This window comes from Ictalurus furcatus, chromosome 17 (assembly GCF_023375685.1).
Source record: "Ictalurus furcatus strain D&B chromosome 17, Billie_1.0, whole genome shotgun sequence".
NCBI classification, from domain to species: Eukaryota; Metazoa; Chordata; class Actinopteri; order Siluriformes; family Ictaluridae; genus Ictalurus; species Ictalurus furcatus.
Window position 1 is genome coordinate 21,504,040 of NC_071271.1, and position 14,374 is coordinate 21,518,413.

Sequence of the window (14,374 nt, forward strand, 5' to 3'; positions counted from 1 at the left end):
CTTGGTGGTTTCAATCATCTTCCATTTCAAATAATAGAAACCACTCTGTTCTTTAGGACCTTCATAGCTGCAGACATTTTTGGTTCTGTTCCCCAGATCTGTGCTTTGTCAAAATCCTATACAGTTTTATAACGGTCTCTATAGGTCTATATATCTCTATGGGTCTTTAGAGAGTTACTTTGAGCACCTTGCTCAATTAGCTGTGGGGCTTTTTATAGACAGATGTGTTGTTTTTATCCAAATCATTTCCAATTCACAGAATTCACCACAGGAGAATTTTATAATCAGGTTGTTGAAACATCTCAAAGATGGTCAGTGAAAATGACCATGATCTTAATTTCAAGTGTCATAGCAAAGGGTCTGAACTTTCAGGCAAATTTGATATTGTAGTTATTTTAATATATATATTTCTTTTTTATTAGTAAGTATAATTTTTTTGCAGAGTGTGCTGTATTTGAACCCAACCCTTCACCAGAAAATGCTGAAAGGTGAAACAGTCTTAGCCAAAGAAAAGCAGAATTTTTTTGAGACATTGTAAATCACATAACAGTACAATAACAGTACAATAAAGTTTATATAAACAGTACAAATTAATTTGTGTTTACAGGTAAATAGCATGCTTGATACATTTCTCATTTTTTCTCTAAACATCCTACATTCTGTATTAAGAGATTATTTATGTAACTTTTTAAATTATAGAAAAGTTAAAGCAAGAAAAAAAAATATTATTATTAATTTATTAGCATTAAATTTTGAGCACACAAAAGTGTCATTTTAGCTCAGGGCAAATTTAAATCTGATACCTCAGTTTTAATTTTTCTAAACACTTTTACTAACATTTCATTTTGGATCAAATAACCTCACAGCTGAGTTATACCATATCCTGAACCCAGCATATACAGTCTGAGTGAATGTGGTGTGGACACTGTGGAGGAGCCTCATCGTGTCAGAGATGCTGTAGAAGGACAGAGTTCTTGCACTGTGATCCACATACACTCCTATTCTGGAGGACGCTGGACCTCGGAGCTCAGTGTTAATTTTGTTGTGCCGGAAAGAGACAGAGGAAGAAGAACAACGCAGACTCCAGGACTGACTGTTGTATCCAAACCCACACTCATTACCCCCTCCTTTCCTGCTGATCTCTTTATACGAGACTGATATGGACACTCCACCGCTCCACTCCACCTCCCAGTAACAGCGTCCACACACACTCTCCTTACACAACACCTGAGTCCTGGAGTCAAATCTCTCTGGATGATTAGAACATCGCTGTTCTTTCCTACTGTGTGACACTGCTCTGTTCTCTTCAGATAGAATGAGTTGACGGTGTGCCGTGTTGGGATCCAGAGTCAGATAACAGAAATCTAAAACAATAAAATGTCCACAAGTTAGATATTAATCACAGGATTTACACTCACCATCCTCTGTAACAGAAACACCTGTACACTTGCCCATTCATGCAACTTACTTTTGTAATTTAATTTATTTAAAGTTTGACAAGGCAGGGTATTGCAGCACAAAAAAAAAACCCCAAAAAAACCCAAAAAACCCCAGAACAGTTCCTTTTCCTTTTAGCAGCACAACATGAAATGTGTCAAACATAACATATAACCATGCATCATAACTAAGTCATTTATAAAATGGTTTAAATGCACATTAAATAAAAGACCAATTACCTTCTCTATTAGCAAACACAACCTGAAATGCATTAAAACATCTCACACTCAATTCATGAAGTACCATATATATGTCACTTATAAAACAGTTTAAAAGCACGAGGTATAAAAGCAAGTTTATGCCTTTTTGTTGTACTTCTGGGTGCAACATATTCCCTATGTCGACGAAGTGAACAACTGGTTGTTGGAGCCACAGGCAGGAAACTGTACAATGTTAATGAACTGTCCTTGAGTATGCTAGCGAGGGTACGCATGGTGGCCTTATCAAGCCTCTCACTCAATGATGGGAGAGAAGAAGTCGGAATACCTATTATCCGACAACAGTGCTTTTGAGTCCTCTCTGACTCATCAGAGAGACCTTTAGGCAGTCCACCCCAAACTGGGCTTGCATACTCAAGAACTGGTCATATAAAAAGTCATTAAAACATTGCATGGGAGACCTGCTCTCTTTGCACAAAGATAATAGATCCTTAGACGTGACTTGACAATCATACATTTGATGTGGACGTCCCATGACAGATCAGATGAAATTTGAACTCCAAGCGATTTAAAAGTGGAGACTCTACTGATTACATGACCAGAAATTACAGGAGAAGGAGGAGAGGGGATGTTGTCATCACTCCTGGCACTAATGACCATATCCATGGGCTTAGCTCCATTGATTGCCAGTGAAAATTCCTGTCCCCAATCTGCCACTGAATCCAAGGGCTTCTGAGTTAAGCCAGGTAGGGATCACATTAGAAGCTCAATGATTAGCATATTTCACAGGAATTACAGAGGGAGGCGGACATGCATCCAAGCTGTTTATACAGATGACAAAAAGCAGAAGGGATAAAAGTCCCCCCTGGGAAACACCAGCTGGAATTGCATAGGAGTTACACACACAGGAAACCCACTTCACCTTTTGCTCTCTATTGCTTAGATAGCTCCATGACATGCATGTCAGCCAGAGCATGAATCAGTTGACTCAATCCTTTGTGTCAAAGGCTCAAGTAAAATCAACAAAAACAGCATGTATGTCCATTTTGGGGTTGCTATTAAGTGTTTCATGCCAGTATTGTAGAATCTGAATCAGAGCTGTGTCAGTTGATCTCATGTTGAGATGGTGCAATCTTTGTAACTGTATCCTCCAGAATGGCATCTCAGAGGATTCCTTCATACATGTTCCCCAACACAGCTGATTAATGAGATCTGGCAGTAATCTGCTGGAAAACTTGGCTTTGCTTTTTGTTTAGGAACAGCTTTGACTATAGCCTCATTCCATTGTTTTGGAAAAATGTTATGGTGAATGCATGTCTTAAAGATATCACATAACACAGGTACCAGTTCTGCATGAAAGGTCTTTAAGACCCAAGAGGAATGCAGTCAGGACCTGCAGCCTTCGCTGCATTCATTTTGCAGAGTCTAGCCTTTACTTGCCCAATGGGAGGTCTTCTACCATTTGGCAGCTTATATATAACATCTCTTTCAAAGGGAGAAGTGTGGATCATGGAAGCAAAATTTTTAGCCAAGTGTTCACACTCATGTTGCAAAATGTTATAATCCTGTGACACCACATCTGTTAATGCCCTCACAGATTTAACCACTGTTTTGAATCAGTGCAGCACAGTTCTTCCACATCATTCTTGTAGTATTGTTTCTTTGCATTCTTAATTTTTTTTTTGCCAATGATTGATTTTAGATTCCTATAACAGGTTTAATTTTATTGTTATATCAGATCTTTAATTTGTACGGTAACCCAAGGCTTGTCATTAGGATAGACCAGGGGTGTCCAATCTTATCCGGAAAGGGCCGGTGTGGGTGCAGGTTTTCATTCCAACCAAGCAGGAGCCACACCTGATTCCACTTGTTTAATCAGTTGATCTTGGCTTTCACTAGACTCAGGTGTGGCTTCTGCTTGTTGGAATGAAAAGCTGCACCCACACCGGCCCTTTCTGGATAAGATTGGACACCCCTGGGATAAACACTAACTTTAGCTTCAGGGTCCGTAACCTCGTGAATGTGAGGAAAAATCTGTAATATTCATGATAAGGCCCAATTGCCTATTTGTCTCAGGGGTACATTTTCTGCAGAATATGTGCTGAATGAGGTTAGAGGGCCATTTACCAGCATTCAACGTGATAGTGAGAGGAGCCAACAGGGGGCAAATGCTCAGGAGACTCATACATGGCAGAAATGTTGGTAAAACTTTAATCAAGTTGACTGGATGTTACTAGCTCCAGACACTACTTGCTTCAGTCCATGTCCGCTACAGATGGTTTTTGACTTATACCTATTTGTGTCTCAAAGTATGACAGTTGCAGCTTGCTTATAGTTGCACTCAATATTGCCACGGTAATGATCCAAATATTGAGTAATTAGCCGAGTTGGGCCAATGCTGAGGAACGCAGTGGAATGTACTGCAGCAATAATACACCTTAACCCCAGAGGAAGATGATTGGGCCGCAACCAGACCCACAAAGCTTCATGTTTATCTTCTTCTAAGTGAGCCAGTTGCTTCTGTGTGATGTTATTTCTGACATACGGTGGTGACTTGGCGGTTAAGGCTCTGGTTTACTGATCAGAAGGTCCGGGGTTTCAGGTCCCAGCACTGCCAGGCTCTGGGTTACTGATTGCAAGGTTGGTGCCAAGCTGCCACTGCTGGGCCCTTGATCAAGGCCCTTAACCCTCTCTGCTCCAAGCTGTATCATGGCTGACCCTGCACTCTGACCCCAGCTTCCTGGCATGCTTCACTGTGTTGTAATGTATATGTGACCAATAAACACTCATCATTATCATTATCATTAAGTCCTCCTCCCCTGCTGCCCTCGCGATCCAGTCAATGCAGTGTATATCCAGAAAAAGCTACAGCTGAATCTGGAATATCAACATTTAGCCAGGTCTATGACATGGCGAATTGACACAACAGCTGAATTGTTGTAACCTATCCCAAAGGTTCGATGTGTTATGCGGTCTGAGATGCTTTTCTGCTCGTCATGCAGATACAGGTCAAAAGCTTCAGTTCAGTGTTCACATCAAACATCAGAATTAAGAAAAAAGTGTGATCCCTGGGACTTTAACCGTGTTATGGTTGTTGGTGATGGATGGGCTGGTTCGAGTATTTCAGAAACTGCTGATCTCCTGGGATTTTCACACACAACAGTCTCTAGAGTTTACACTGAATAGTGCGAAAAAAACAACAACATCCTGTGTGTGGAGAGTCTGGAGGCTGAAACACCTTGTTGATGAGAGAGATCAGAGGAGAATGACCAGATTGGTTTGAGCTGACAGGAAGTCTATAGTAACTCAAATAATCACTCTCTACAACCGTGGTGAGCATAAAAGCATCTCAGAATGCACAACACAACAACCCTTGAGGTAGATGTGCTACAACAGCAGAAGACTACATCAGGCTCCACTCCTGATAACTAAAAACAGGAAACTGAGCTCAGACTCACCCAACCTCTGCAGTTGAAGACTGGAAAAACCAGCCCTTCTGGTACAAACAACCATGGCATGTTTAAAGTCACAGACACCATACTTTTTCTCCATTCTGATGTTGGATGTGAACAGTAACTGAAGCTCTTGACCTGTATCTGCAGGATTTTATGCACTGTAACCTGATTGGCTGATTGCATAACTTCATAAATGGGCAAGTGTACAGGTGTTCCTATACATGTGGACAGTAAGTGTACTGTGTGTGTGTGTGTGTGTGTGTGTGTGTGTTTTACACCTACACTGCAAAAAATCTTCTCTGCTCTTCGGTTCTGAGGATAAAATCATCTGAACTGCTGCAACTGTGGAGACACGGAGACAAAATGGAGACGGAAAAATGACGTGGAAACAGTTTAAAGCACGAAAATGAAAAATTTGATTCCCCCTAGACAGCTCATCTCCATGAAGTCGAGCTAGCTTTAGAGCTCCAAACAAGATCCTGTCAAAAAATGTCCAAATACCGTGTAGTATCTGAATGTAAGAATCAGCGACACCTCAAAACATCAAAACATGAGAACAAGCAAACAGTTTTTCCAGGTGAAGATCTGAAAATATGTGTTTTGACTTTCTGATGGACTTCATATAGGAATTAAGGCCTCGGTTCTTATCTAATGTTCATATTATTTGTTACATGTGACGCTCAGTAAGGTTAGTTTTATGAATAAGTTCCATTGGCTTTGTTTATCTAGAAAGTTTATGTTGATGTAATTTACAAGGCTAATGCTAATACTTTGTGATTGTATGCAGTCTTGTTCCTGCTTACTTCTTATTTCTGTTATATGAATTTTATGCCTCTCTTTACTGTGATGCAGAACAAATGTTTGCTTGTTTACCTTGTGGACAGATTTGGTTGAATTCCTCCTCACACATTTCCTCATCTTGCTTCAGCTCTGAGAGAGATTTCCTCACTCCATCAAATGAGAGATGTTGATGGACAGTGAAGCTGGGTGAGTCCTCAGATCCAGGAGAAACACAGAGAGACGGGAAACTCTACAGAGAGGAAAAAACGTAATAGGGTGTGTGCTCATTTAAAGGGCACAGTGGTGTTAGTCTTTATGCAAGGATCTCAGGGTCTGATGAGACTAATATTGTTTTAAATCCCAGCCTGTAAGGAGTCATCCCTCCCTCTCCCCTTTTGTATTTTCAGATTTTATTTAGTTTAATCCAGTTTTTAATGAACTATTTATATGTTCTTTTATCGAATGCTGACATTTATTCTTTTACTGTCATCTATTCTTTTACTCTTTTATGTAATTGTCATTTTATTAAGCACTTTGAACTGCTTTTTTATGAAAGGTGCTATGAAACAAAGATTATTATTATTATTATTATTATTATTATTATTATTATTATTATTATTATTATTAATGAAAAGGAGAAAGTGACGAGCTTTTAGGACGAAACCTGCACCCTCTATAGGTCAGACAGTGATTGCCATCTAGAGGAATTGGGTGTGATCATGTACTCTGTACAAAGGCCAAAAGTATGTGGACAGCTAAACATCATACCCTTATGTGGTTCTTCCTCAAAGAGTTGTCACACAGTTTAAACCACACAATTGTATAGAATGTATCTGTATGAAATGATCAGTAGAAATATTCATCAGAAATGTTCAGTAGAAATGTTCAGCAGAAATGTTCAGTAGAAATGTTCAGAAGAAATGTTCAGCAGGAACGTTCAGTAGAAATGTTCAGTAGAAATGTTCAATAGAAATGAAACTGGAGATTGTTTGTTTGAGCTGAAATAAAAAAAAAGGAAAATCATTAAAAAAAGAATGTATCTGTATGGTGCAGCATTATAATTTCCTTTCACTGGAACTAAGAGGCTCATACCTGTTCCAGCATTACAGCGCCTGTGTGCACTTCAAGAGAGCTCCATGAAGACATGGTTTGCCACTGCTGGTGTCGAAGAAATCGAGTGGCTTGCAACTTGTGTTGCCCTGACCTCAGCCCCACTGAACACCTTTGGGATGAATTGAAACACTGACTATGTGCCTGACCTCACTAATGCTCTTGTGGCTGAATGAATACAAATCTCCACAGGCATGCTCCAAAATCTAGTGGAAAGTGTTGGGAAATTATATTAAAATATAGAATAGAGAAATTAAGAAAAGGAAAGACCCTCCTTTTTCTGGAGCTGAGAAATGATGCACGAAGGGGCTTCAGCAAGGTGAGCCTGCAGGGATATATAAGAAGAGTCGTGCGTATGTAAAACAGACACAGGGGAAGAGTTTGGAAAACTTTATGTAGTTTAATTGAAAACACATAAAATAATTATTTTTTAACAATCATGGGTTTTACATAAGATCTTGGGGGATGCATGATTTGCCTGTTCACGGCCCAGGGGATCTGGGTAGCCTGGATGCCTTAGAAGCAGTAGGGATCTGGGGAGGTTGTGTGCCATATGACATTCTGTAGTACGTTTGGACAGCCGCATCTGAATATCTTTTCTTTATGAATGACACCGAAACAGATGTTTGAGTGGATGTGTTAATTCCTCTCTTTGGGGGGAACAGTGATGCGTGTCTGTGTGGATGCCTGCATTCTCTCTTTCCTGAAAGGCAGTACGGTTAAACATGTTTGAGTGCCAGAATCCACTTTATGCTGTTTGAAAAGCGGCCTGGTGAAGTAAGTCTGGGAAGGGAACTGTCGCTGTTTTCCTTTTAAATGACGATCCAGGGTTCTGTTTAGAAGAACCAGGGTTGATGGGTTTAGTTTGTACATCTAGAAATAAGGGATATCAAAAATACTTAAATACACATAAAATATACATAGGGCTGGACAGAGCGCAACAGGGAGGATAGATAAGGGAAAGGTGGTACTTACCAATGGCTCAGCGAAAAAGAGAGAGATGTGGGGGGAAAGGGGGGGGGGTCTTCACGCTGGTAGGAGATAAGAAGAGGCCTCCCAAGTGTAGTAAATAATAAGAAAACAGATATTGGCTTTTTATTACTATGATGCTGTTAATGATGTCCACTTGAAAGAGAAGAGCAGATGCAGGCAAAAGTTTTCACTAGAAAAAAACTCAAGGGCCCATCATGAAAGACGTAAGAGAAAAGGTGCGAGCTAAGATAAGGGTACTCCCTAAAGGTACATGGATGCTTTAATTGTATATAAGACACATTGTAAACGATTGTTTCTTGTTGCATGTTCTGCTTTTTGAGTGGAGCGTGTAACCCTGGGCCGAGCTGGGCCTGCCTGGGCCCAGCCGGGTTTATTTTGCTGTCTTGCTGACTGCTGAATAAACCTGCTTCTTCTGAATCCAGTCTCTGTGAGTTCTGCAATGTTATTTCTCTAAAAATACAAGTCAGATTGCTTAATTAAGTTCACAGTTTAAGTTTGTGAGCTAGCAGGGCCAGTGCAGGCTGAAGTGGCCCAAAATTTCCTGCAAAAGCCTTCCCAGATGAGTGGAGCTTATTATAACAGCAAATGGTGAATAAATCTGGAATGAGATGCACATATGTATATGTAAATGTCAGGTGTCCACAAACTTTTGGCCATTTAGTGTGTGTGTGTCCTCACGTTGATAGCGTCCACAGTCTGTTTCAGCTCCTGCACCTTCTTCTGCTTCTCCTGGATCCTCTGCTGAGATTTCATCTGCTCCTCCTGTAGCTCATTCTGAGGCCAAATAAAATACATTTCATTATTTCTGCATCAGGAGCTCAGTGTGTAACCTGCAAACAAAGAGAAAAAATTTCCTCATGTTCTACTGAATTATAGTTTAAATATGAACAAAAATTCTAACTGTAAATTCGCATCAGTTAATGAGTTTTCCAGTCATCAGCACTCTCATTTTTTCTTTTATATAATATACATTATAGATATATTCATACAGCACTAACAGCCACTGCTTTTCACAGCTATGCAGACCCTGTCAGGCAATGGCCCTCTTAAATTGTGGCAGCTTCAGTGCATTTGCCCACGTTCTCATTCCAGTAGTGGCATTTACATTTAAAAGTCTCCTCCTCGTTCATCTAGATATAGATGTCTTCAAAACAGGTTTTTGTTCTAGGTCAACATTGTAAAAGGTGAACACTGGGCCTCTATCAGTATCAGCAAGATAATATCACTACACTGAGACATTCCCATCGCTAAAAGCTCATTAGCCTTTCTGTCTTTCATGGCCCCTTACATCAGCTCTATCTTCTGAAGCATTGCAGCTGCTCACTCGCTCTCTTCATCTGAAACATTGCAGACACACCCTCTACTCCTCTGAATTATTGCAGATGTCCTCTCTCTCTCTCTCTGAAGCGTCAGTGTGCTTTCTCTTTCAAGGATCACAGACACTCCCACTCAGTCTCTCTCACAACATCAAGGATTGCGGCCTCTTTTTCTAAACAATGTCAAACTAAATGCCTATTTCTATCTACTTCATGGCAGAGCATGATACTAGGGTTTAAAAACAAATTTGCAATATACACCATACATTAATTTGACTTGGAAATGTTTGTGGCCTGTCTATCTAGCACAGGGATTCCCAAAGTATGGGTCTGGAATTAAAAAAAGAAGGGTGGTTAAGGCTTGTGATCACAGAGAATTTATATGGTCCATTTGGGGTTGTTTGTCCAAACGGAACCCCATGACCCCTGGAAAGGATGGAAGACTACAGTGTTTGATTGACTGGGAAGCATATTGCCCAGAGGAAAGATTCCACACCTTTGCAGAGACTATCATGCCCATTATGCAGACATGATAAGCAGGGGCTTGGGGTTGATTGGTTCTGTCATGTCAGCGCTGAATTTGGCCATAGGCTCTGTTTCCCAGAATCGACGAGGGCATCAGAACATGGCGGACCCAGACTCCATTCCCTATCCCACACAGTCACTTCCACGGCATGGTCACTTGATTACTGACTGCACACATCTGTACTCAATCAGCTGACACACAAATAACCCAGAACTTATTTTTGCACTAATGTTAACCTTCATATGCAACCATCTCTGCCCCTGACATGGCAACTTTAACACAGTCATTGTACACTTTAGCTGTAAAATGCTTAAAGAAGGTTGTTGGGTGTTAACTGTTTAGAAGTGCACTGACTGGTCTTACATGTTTAGCACTTCCTTATAAACAATCCTTTGACTTTTAATAAAAAATCACATCACAGTGAATGACAGTCATAATTAAAACATTTGAATAGAAATTAGATAAAATGTCCTTGGAAAAGAACAATGCCGTCCATTTCTTACCAGTTTAGTTGAACCAGTATCATGGCATCTGTGTTCATCCATCATACACAAATAAAAGCTTTGGTCAGTACGACAGTAGCTCTTGTTTAGTTTGTCATGCTCAGAGCAGATCTTCTCTTGGAGCTCTGCACAGGCTTCAACAAACTTGTGCTTCTTAAAGGCAGGAGACTGAAAGTGAGGTTTAAGATGATCTTCACAATAGGAGGCCTGACACACCAGACAGGAATTTATGGCTTTGCGTTTTCTCCCAATGCAGGAATCACACTCCACATCTCCAGGTCCAGCGTAACAGTGAGCAGGAAAAACAGCTTGGAGTTCAGTCTTTTTCAGTTTCTCCACCACTTCAGCCAGCATGTTATTCCTGCGTAGAACAGGCCTTGGAGTGAAAGTCTCTCTACAAGGGGGGCAGCTGTAGACGCCCTTCAGATCCTCCTGATCCCAGAAGCGATTAATACAGACCTTGCAGAAATTGTGGCCACAGGGAGTAGTCACTGGATCCTTCAGGAGATCCAGACACACTGGACAGCTGAACTGATCCTTTTCTACTGAAATACCAGCCTCTGCCATTTTTATGGACTAACACAATGACAGAGAGAGAGAGAGAGAGAGAGAGAGAGAGAGAGAGAGAGAGAGAGAGTGCCTCATCCAAGAGTGGCACTGTAAATATTATGAGTTTCGTTTTCTCAGAAAGGAGTTTCCTGATTCTGTGTGTGTTCTAGTGTGACAGAGAGAGCAAAGAGAGGGCAGGTGTGGCTTTAAAAAGAGAGGGCGGGCAGGATTTAAAGAAACTGTTATATAAAAATTCAAATTAATAGAATTCTGTTTTTTTTTTTTAAATAGTGCAAAAAACAGACACTTTTTTAAATCACAGAAGCATTTAAAATGTATCTAACCCAAAGTAAATCACAAAAACTAATTAAAAAAGGCTGAAGAAAGTGTATAAAGAAGTCAGAATTGAGAAGCAGCTGTATAAGGACATCAATGAACAAAACTAAGCAAGGAGAAATCAGAGAAAGCAAAAAATGAGGGAATTTCTTGACCACTGTATCGGTCTATTGAAGGCACTAAGGACTCTCAGAACTCTCAGATATTCACCTGGTTCCTCTTTACCTTTAAGAATGTAATCAGTACAGCCCTTAAAAATGTCCGAAAGGCAAGCAGAGATGCGTGCAGAGACGGATGGATCATCAGGCTGGAAGGACAAATGGAGCTGGGTGTCATCAGCATAGCAATGATATGAGAAGCCATGAGACTCAATCACCTGCCCTAGAGATGTAGTGTAGATAGAAAAGAGGAGTGGACCCAGAACTGACCCCTGTGGAATGCCAGTTGTGAGTTGCTGAGTTTCAGAAATACCTCCCCTCCATGATACCTTGAAGGATCTGTCAGAGAGATAGGATTCCACCCAGCGCAGAACCGTTCCAGTGATGCCCAGGCTGGAGAGAGTTGACAGGAGGATCTGATGGTTCACAGTGTCGAAAGCAGTAGAGAGGTCAAGTAGGATGAGGACAGATGATCTAGAGGTTGCTCTTGCTAGTCGTAAGGCTTCAGTGACGGAAAGCAGAGCAGTCTCCGTGGAGTGGTTGCTCTTGAAGCCAGACTGCTTGGTGTCCAGGAGGTTGTTCTGTGTGAGAAAATTTGAGAGTTGATTAAAAACGGCTCTTTCAAGAGTTTTCGAAAGAAAAGGGAGTAGGGAAACAGGTCTGTAGTTGTCAACTATAGCAGGGTTGAGTGATGGTTTTTTAAGCAGTGGGGTAACCCGGGCTTGCTTAAATGAGGTAGGATATGTGCCAGTAGAGAGCGATGTGTTAAAGATGTGTGTGAGTGCAGGTAATAGTGTGGGAGAGATGGACTGAAGAAGGTGAGAAGGGATAGGGTCAAGAGGACAGGTTGTGGGATGGCTAGAGAGGAGGAGTTTAGAGACATCACTCTCTGAGAGGGGAAAGACGGAAGTCAGTTGGGAGTTACGTGGAGGAGGAGTCAGTCTATGCATGTCTGGGGCTGAGAACAGGTTCCTGATTGATGTAACCTTGTTGGTAAAGAAAGTGGCAAAGTCATCTGCAGTGAGAGAAGTATTGGAAGGGGGAGGAGGGGGACAGAGTAGAGAGGAAAAGGTTTTGAAAAGAATGCGGGTGTTGGGAGAACTAAGAATCTTCTCTTGGTAGAATGTGGCTTTAGCAATGGAGATGCTATTGGAAAAAGAAGAGAGAAGTGTCTGGTAATTGGTTAGGTCAATTGGGTTGTTTGATTTGCACCATTTCCTTTCAGATGCTGTTAGTTTGGCCCGGTTGCTACGCAGAGCTTCTGAGAGCCAATGACTAGAGGGTGATGTGCGAGCAGGTCTGGAGGTTAGGGGGCATATGCTATCAAGAGAAGATGTTAGAGTGGAACATAGCATGTCGGTTGTGGTGTTTAAGTCAAGTGAGGAAAGGTGGCTTTCAGAGGGAAGTAAGGTTGTGACAACGGAGGAGAAATGTGAGGGGGAAAGGGAGCGAAGATTGCGAAGAAAAGAGATAGAGGGAGGAGACATTGATGGTGGTGAGGGGAGAGAAATAGAGAACTGGATAAAGAAATGGTCAGAGGTGTGGAGAGGAGTAATGAGAAGATTATGTGTGGTGCAATTATGTGTGAGGATGAGGCCAAGCTGTTTACCAGCTTTGTGGGTTGCTGGTGTGGTGAACTGCTTGAGGTCGAATGTGGGAAGGAGAGCAAGAAAGTCAGCTGAGCCCAATCCTCTACTCCCTCTTCACTCATGGTTGCATATCTGTGCTCTAACTCCATAATCAAGTCTGCAGATGACACTGCGGTGGTAGACCTGATCAGTTACGATGATGAGAGGAAGGTGAGGGAAGAGATTCAGCACCTGTCAGTGTGGTGTGCCAACAACAAACTTGCATTCAACACCCAGAAGACCAAAGAGGAATCTTCCTCAATTCTTCTCCATATAAATCCTTTAAAACTGAATATTTTTTGCTCTACCTTGATGTTGCTAAGAGTGAACACTAGACCTCTGTCGGTACATAGCCAAAAGATAACGTTACCCCCACACCGAGACACTTCCATAAGTCATCTATCAAAGCTTGCACTCTTTCTGTCTTTTCTGGTCCCTTACATCAGCACCATCTAGTGAAGCATTGCAGACACACTGTCTCTCTCCATCTGAAACATTGCAGACACACTCTCTACTCCTCTGATGCATCAGAGATGAGCTCTCTTGTACATCTGACACACTGAAGAATTGGAGACTATTTCTCTCTGAAGCATCAATGCGCCCTCTCCCAAGGATAACAGACTCTCCCACTCAATCTCCTTCACACTTTGATGCTCTCTAGGATTGCAGCCTAATCAATGGCAGCCTAATTGTCTTTCTCTAGCCACTTCATCACAGACCAAGATACTGGGTCTCAGAAAGAATTCACAAGATACAGCATGCATCAGTTTGAACCCTTTGGGGCCTGTCTATCTAGTGCTGGAGTTCCCACACTGTGGGTCTGTAATTTAAATCAAGTAAAAATCCATGCTAGTGGTGTCAAGGGGGGTGCCTCCACTGCTAACCAGGCATAAAAAATGTAGGATCCTCAGGCCACAGACAAAAAGGCAAGATTAGATTAGATCAGACTAAACTTTGTCACTGTGCAGAGTACAAGTACAAAACCAATTAAATTCAGTTAGCATCTAACCAGAAGTGCAAATAGCAATATAAATATATGTCCGGTGACCATTAGATGAACATACAGATGGCATTGTGTATTAATTAGCCAATAATGTGCACTTCAGTGCCTGAGTTCAGAGTTCAGAAGGCTGACAACTGATGGGAAGAAACTGTTCCTGAGTCTGCTAGTGCATCAGCAAAGACTCCTATAGTATTCCACAGAAGATAGATGAGTAAACAGACCATGGTTGGGGTGAGAGGTGTCTTTGATTATACTTCTCACCCTCTGTAGGCAGTGTTTGTGATGATTGTCTTGTATGGAAGGTAGGTGGACACCAGTGATGTATTGGGCAGTTGGGCCTTCTGATCTGAGACAGTGCATTT

General features: G+C 41.5%; 1 protein-coding gene across 1 annotated transcript; it reads right to left on the minus strand.

Moving 5' to 3' along the window:
* Nucleotides 1-401: 401 nt before the first annotated feature.
* LOC128621090 (tripartite motif-containing protein 16-like protein) lies at nt 402-10,918 on the minus strand. The gene is made up of 5 exons (XM_053646575.1): nt 10,339-10,918; nt 8,672-8,767; nt 5,984-6,140; nt 5,393-5,452; nt 402-1,364 (listed from the first exon to the last, which is right to left on the minus strand). Exons 1-5 carry the CDS (start codon nt 10,903-10,905, stop codon nt 841-843), a joined length of 1,404 nt encoding a protein of 467 aa, XP_053502550.1. The 5' UTR covers nt 10,906-10,918; the 3' UTR covers nt 402-840.
* Between the last annotated feature and the right edge of the window lie 3,456 nt (nt 10,919-14,374).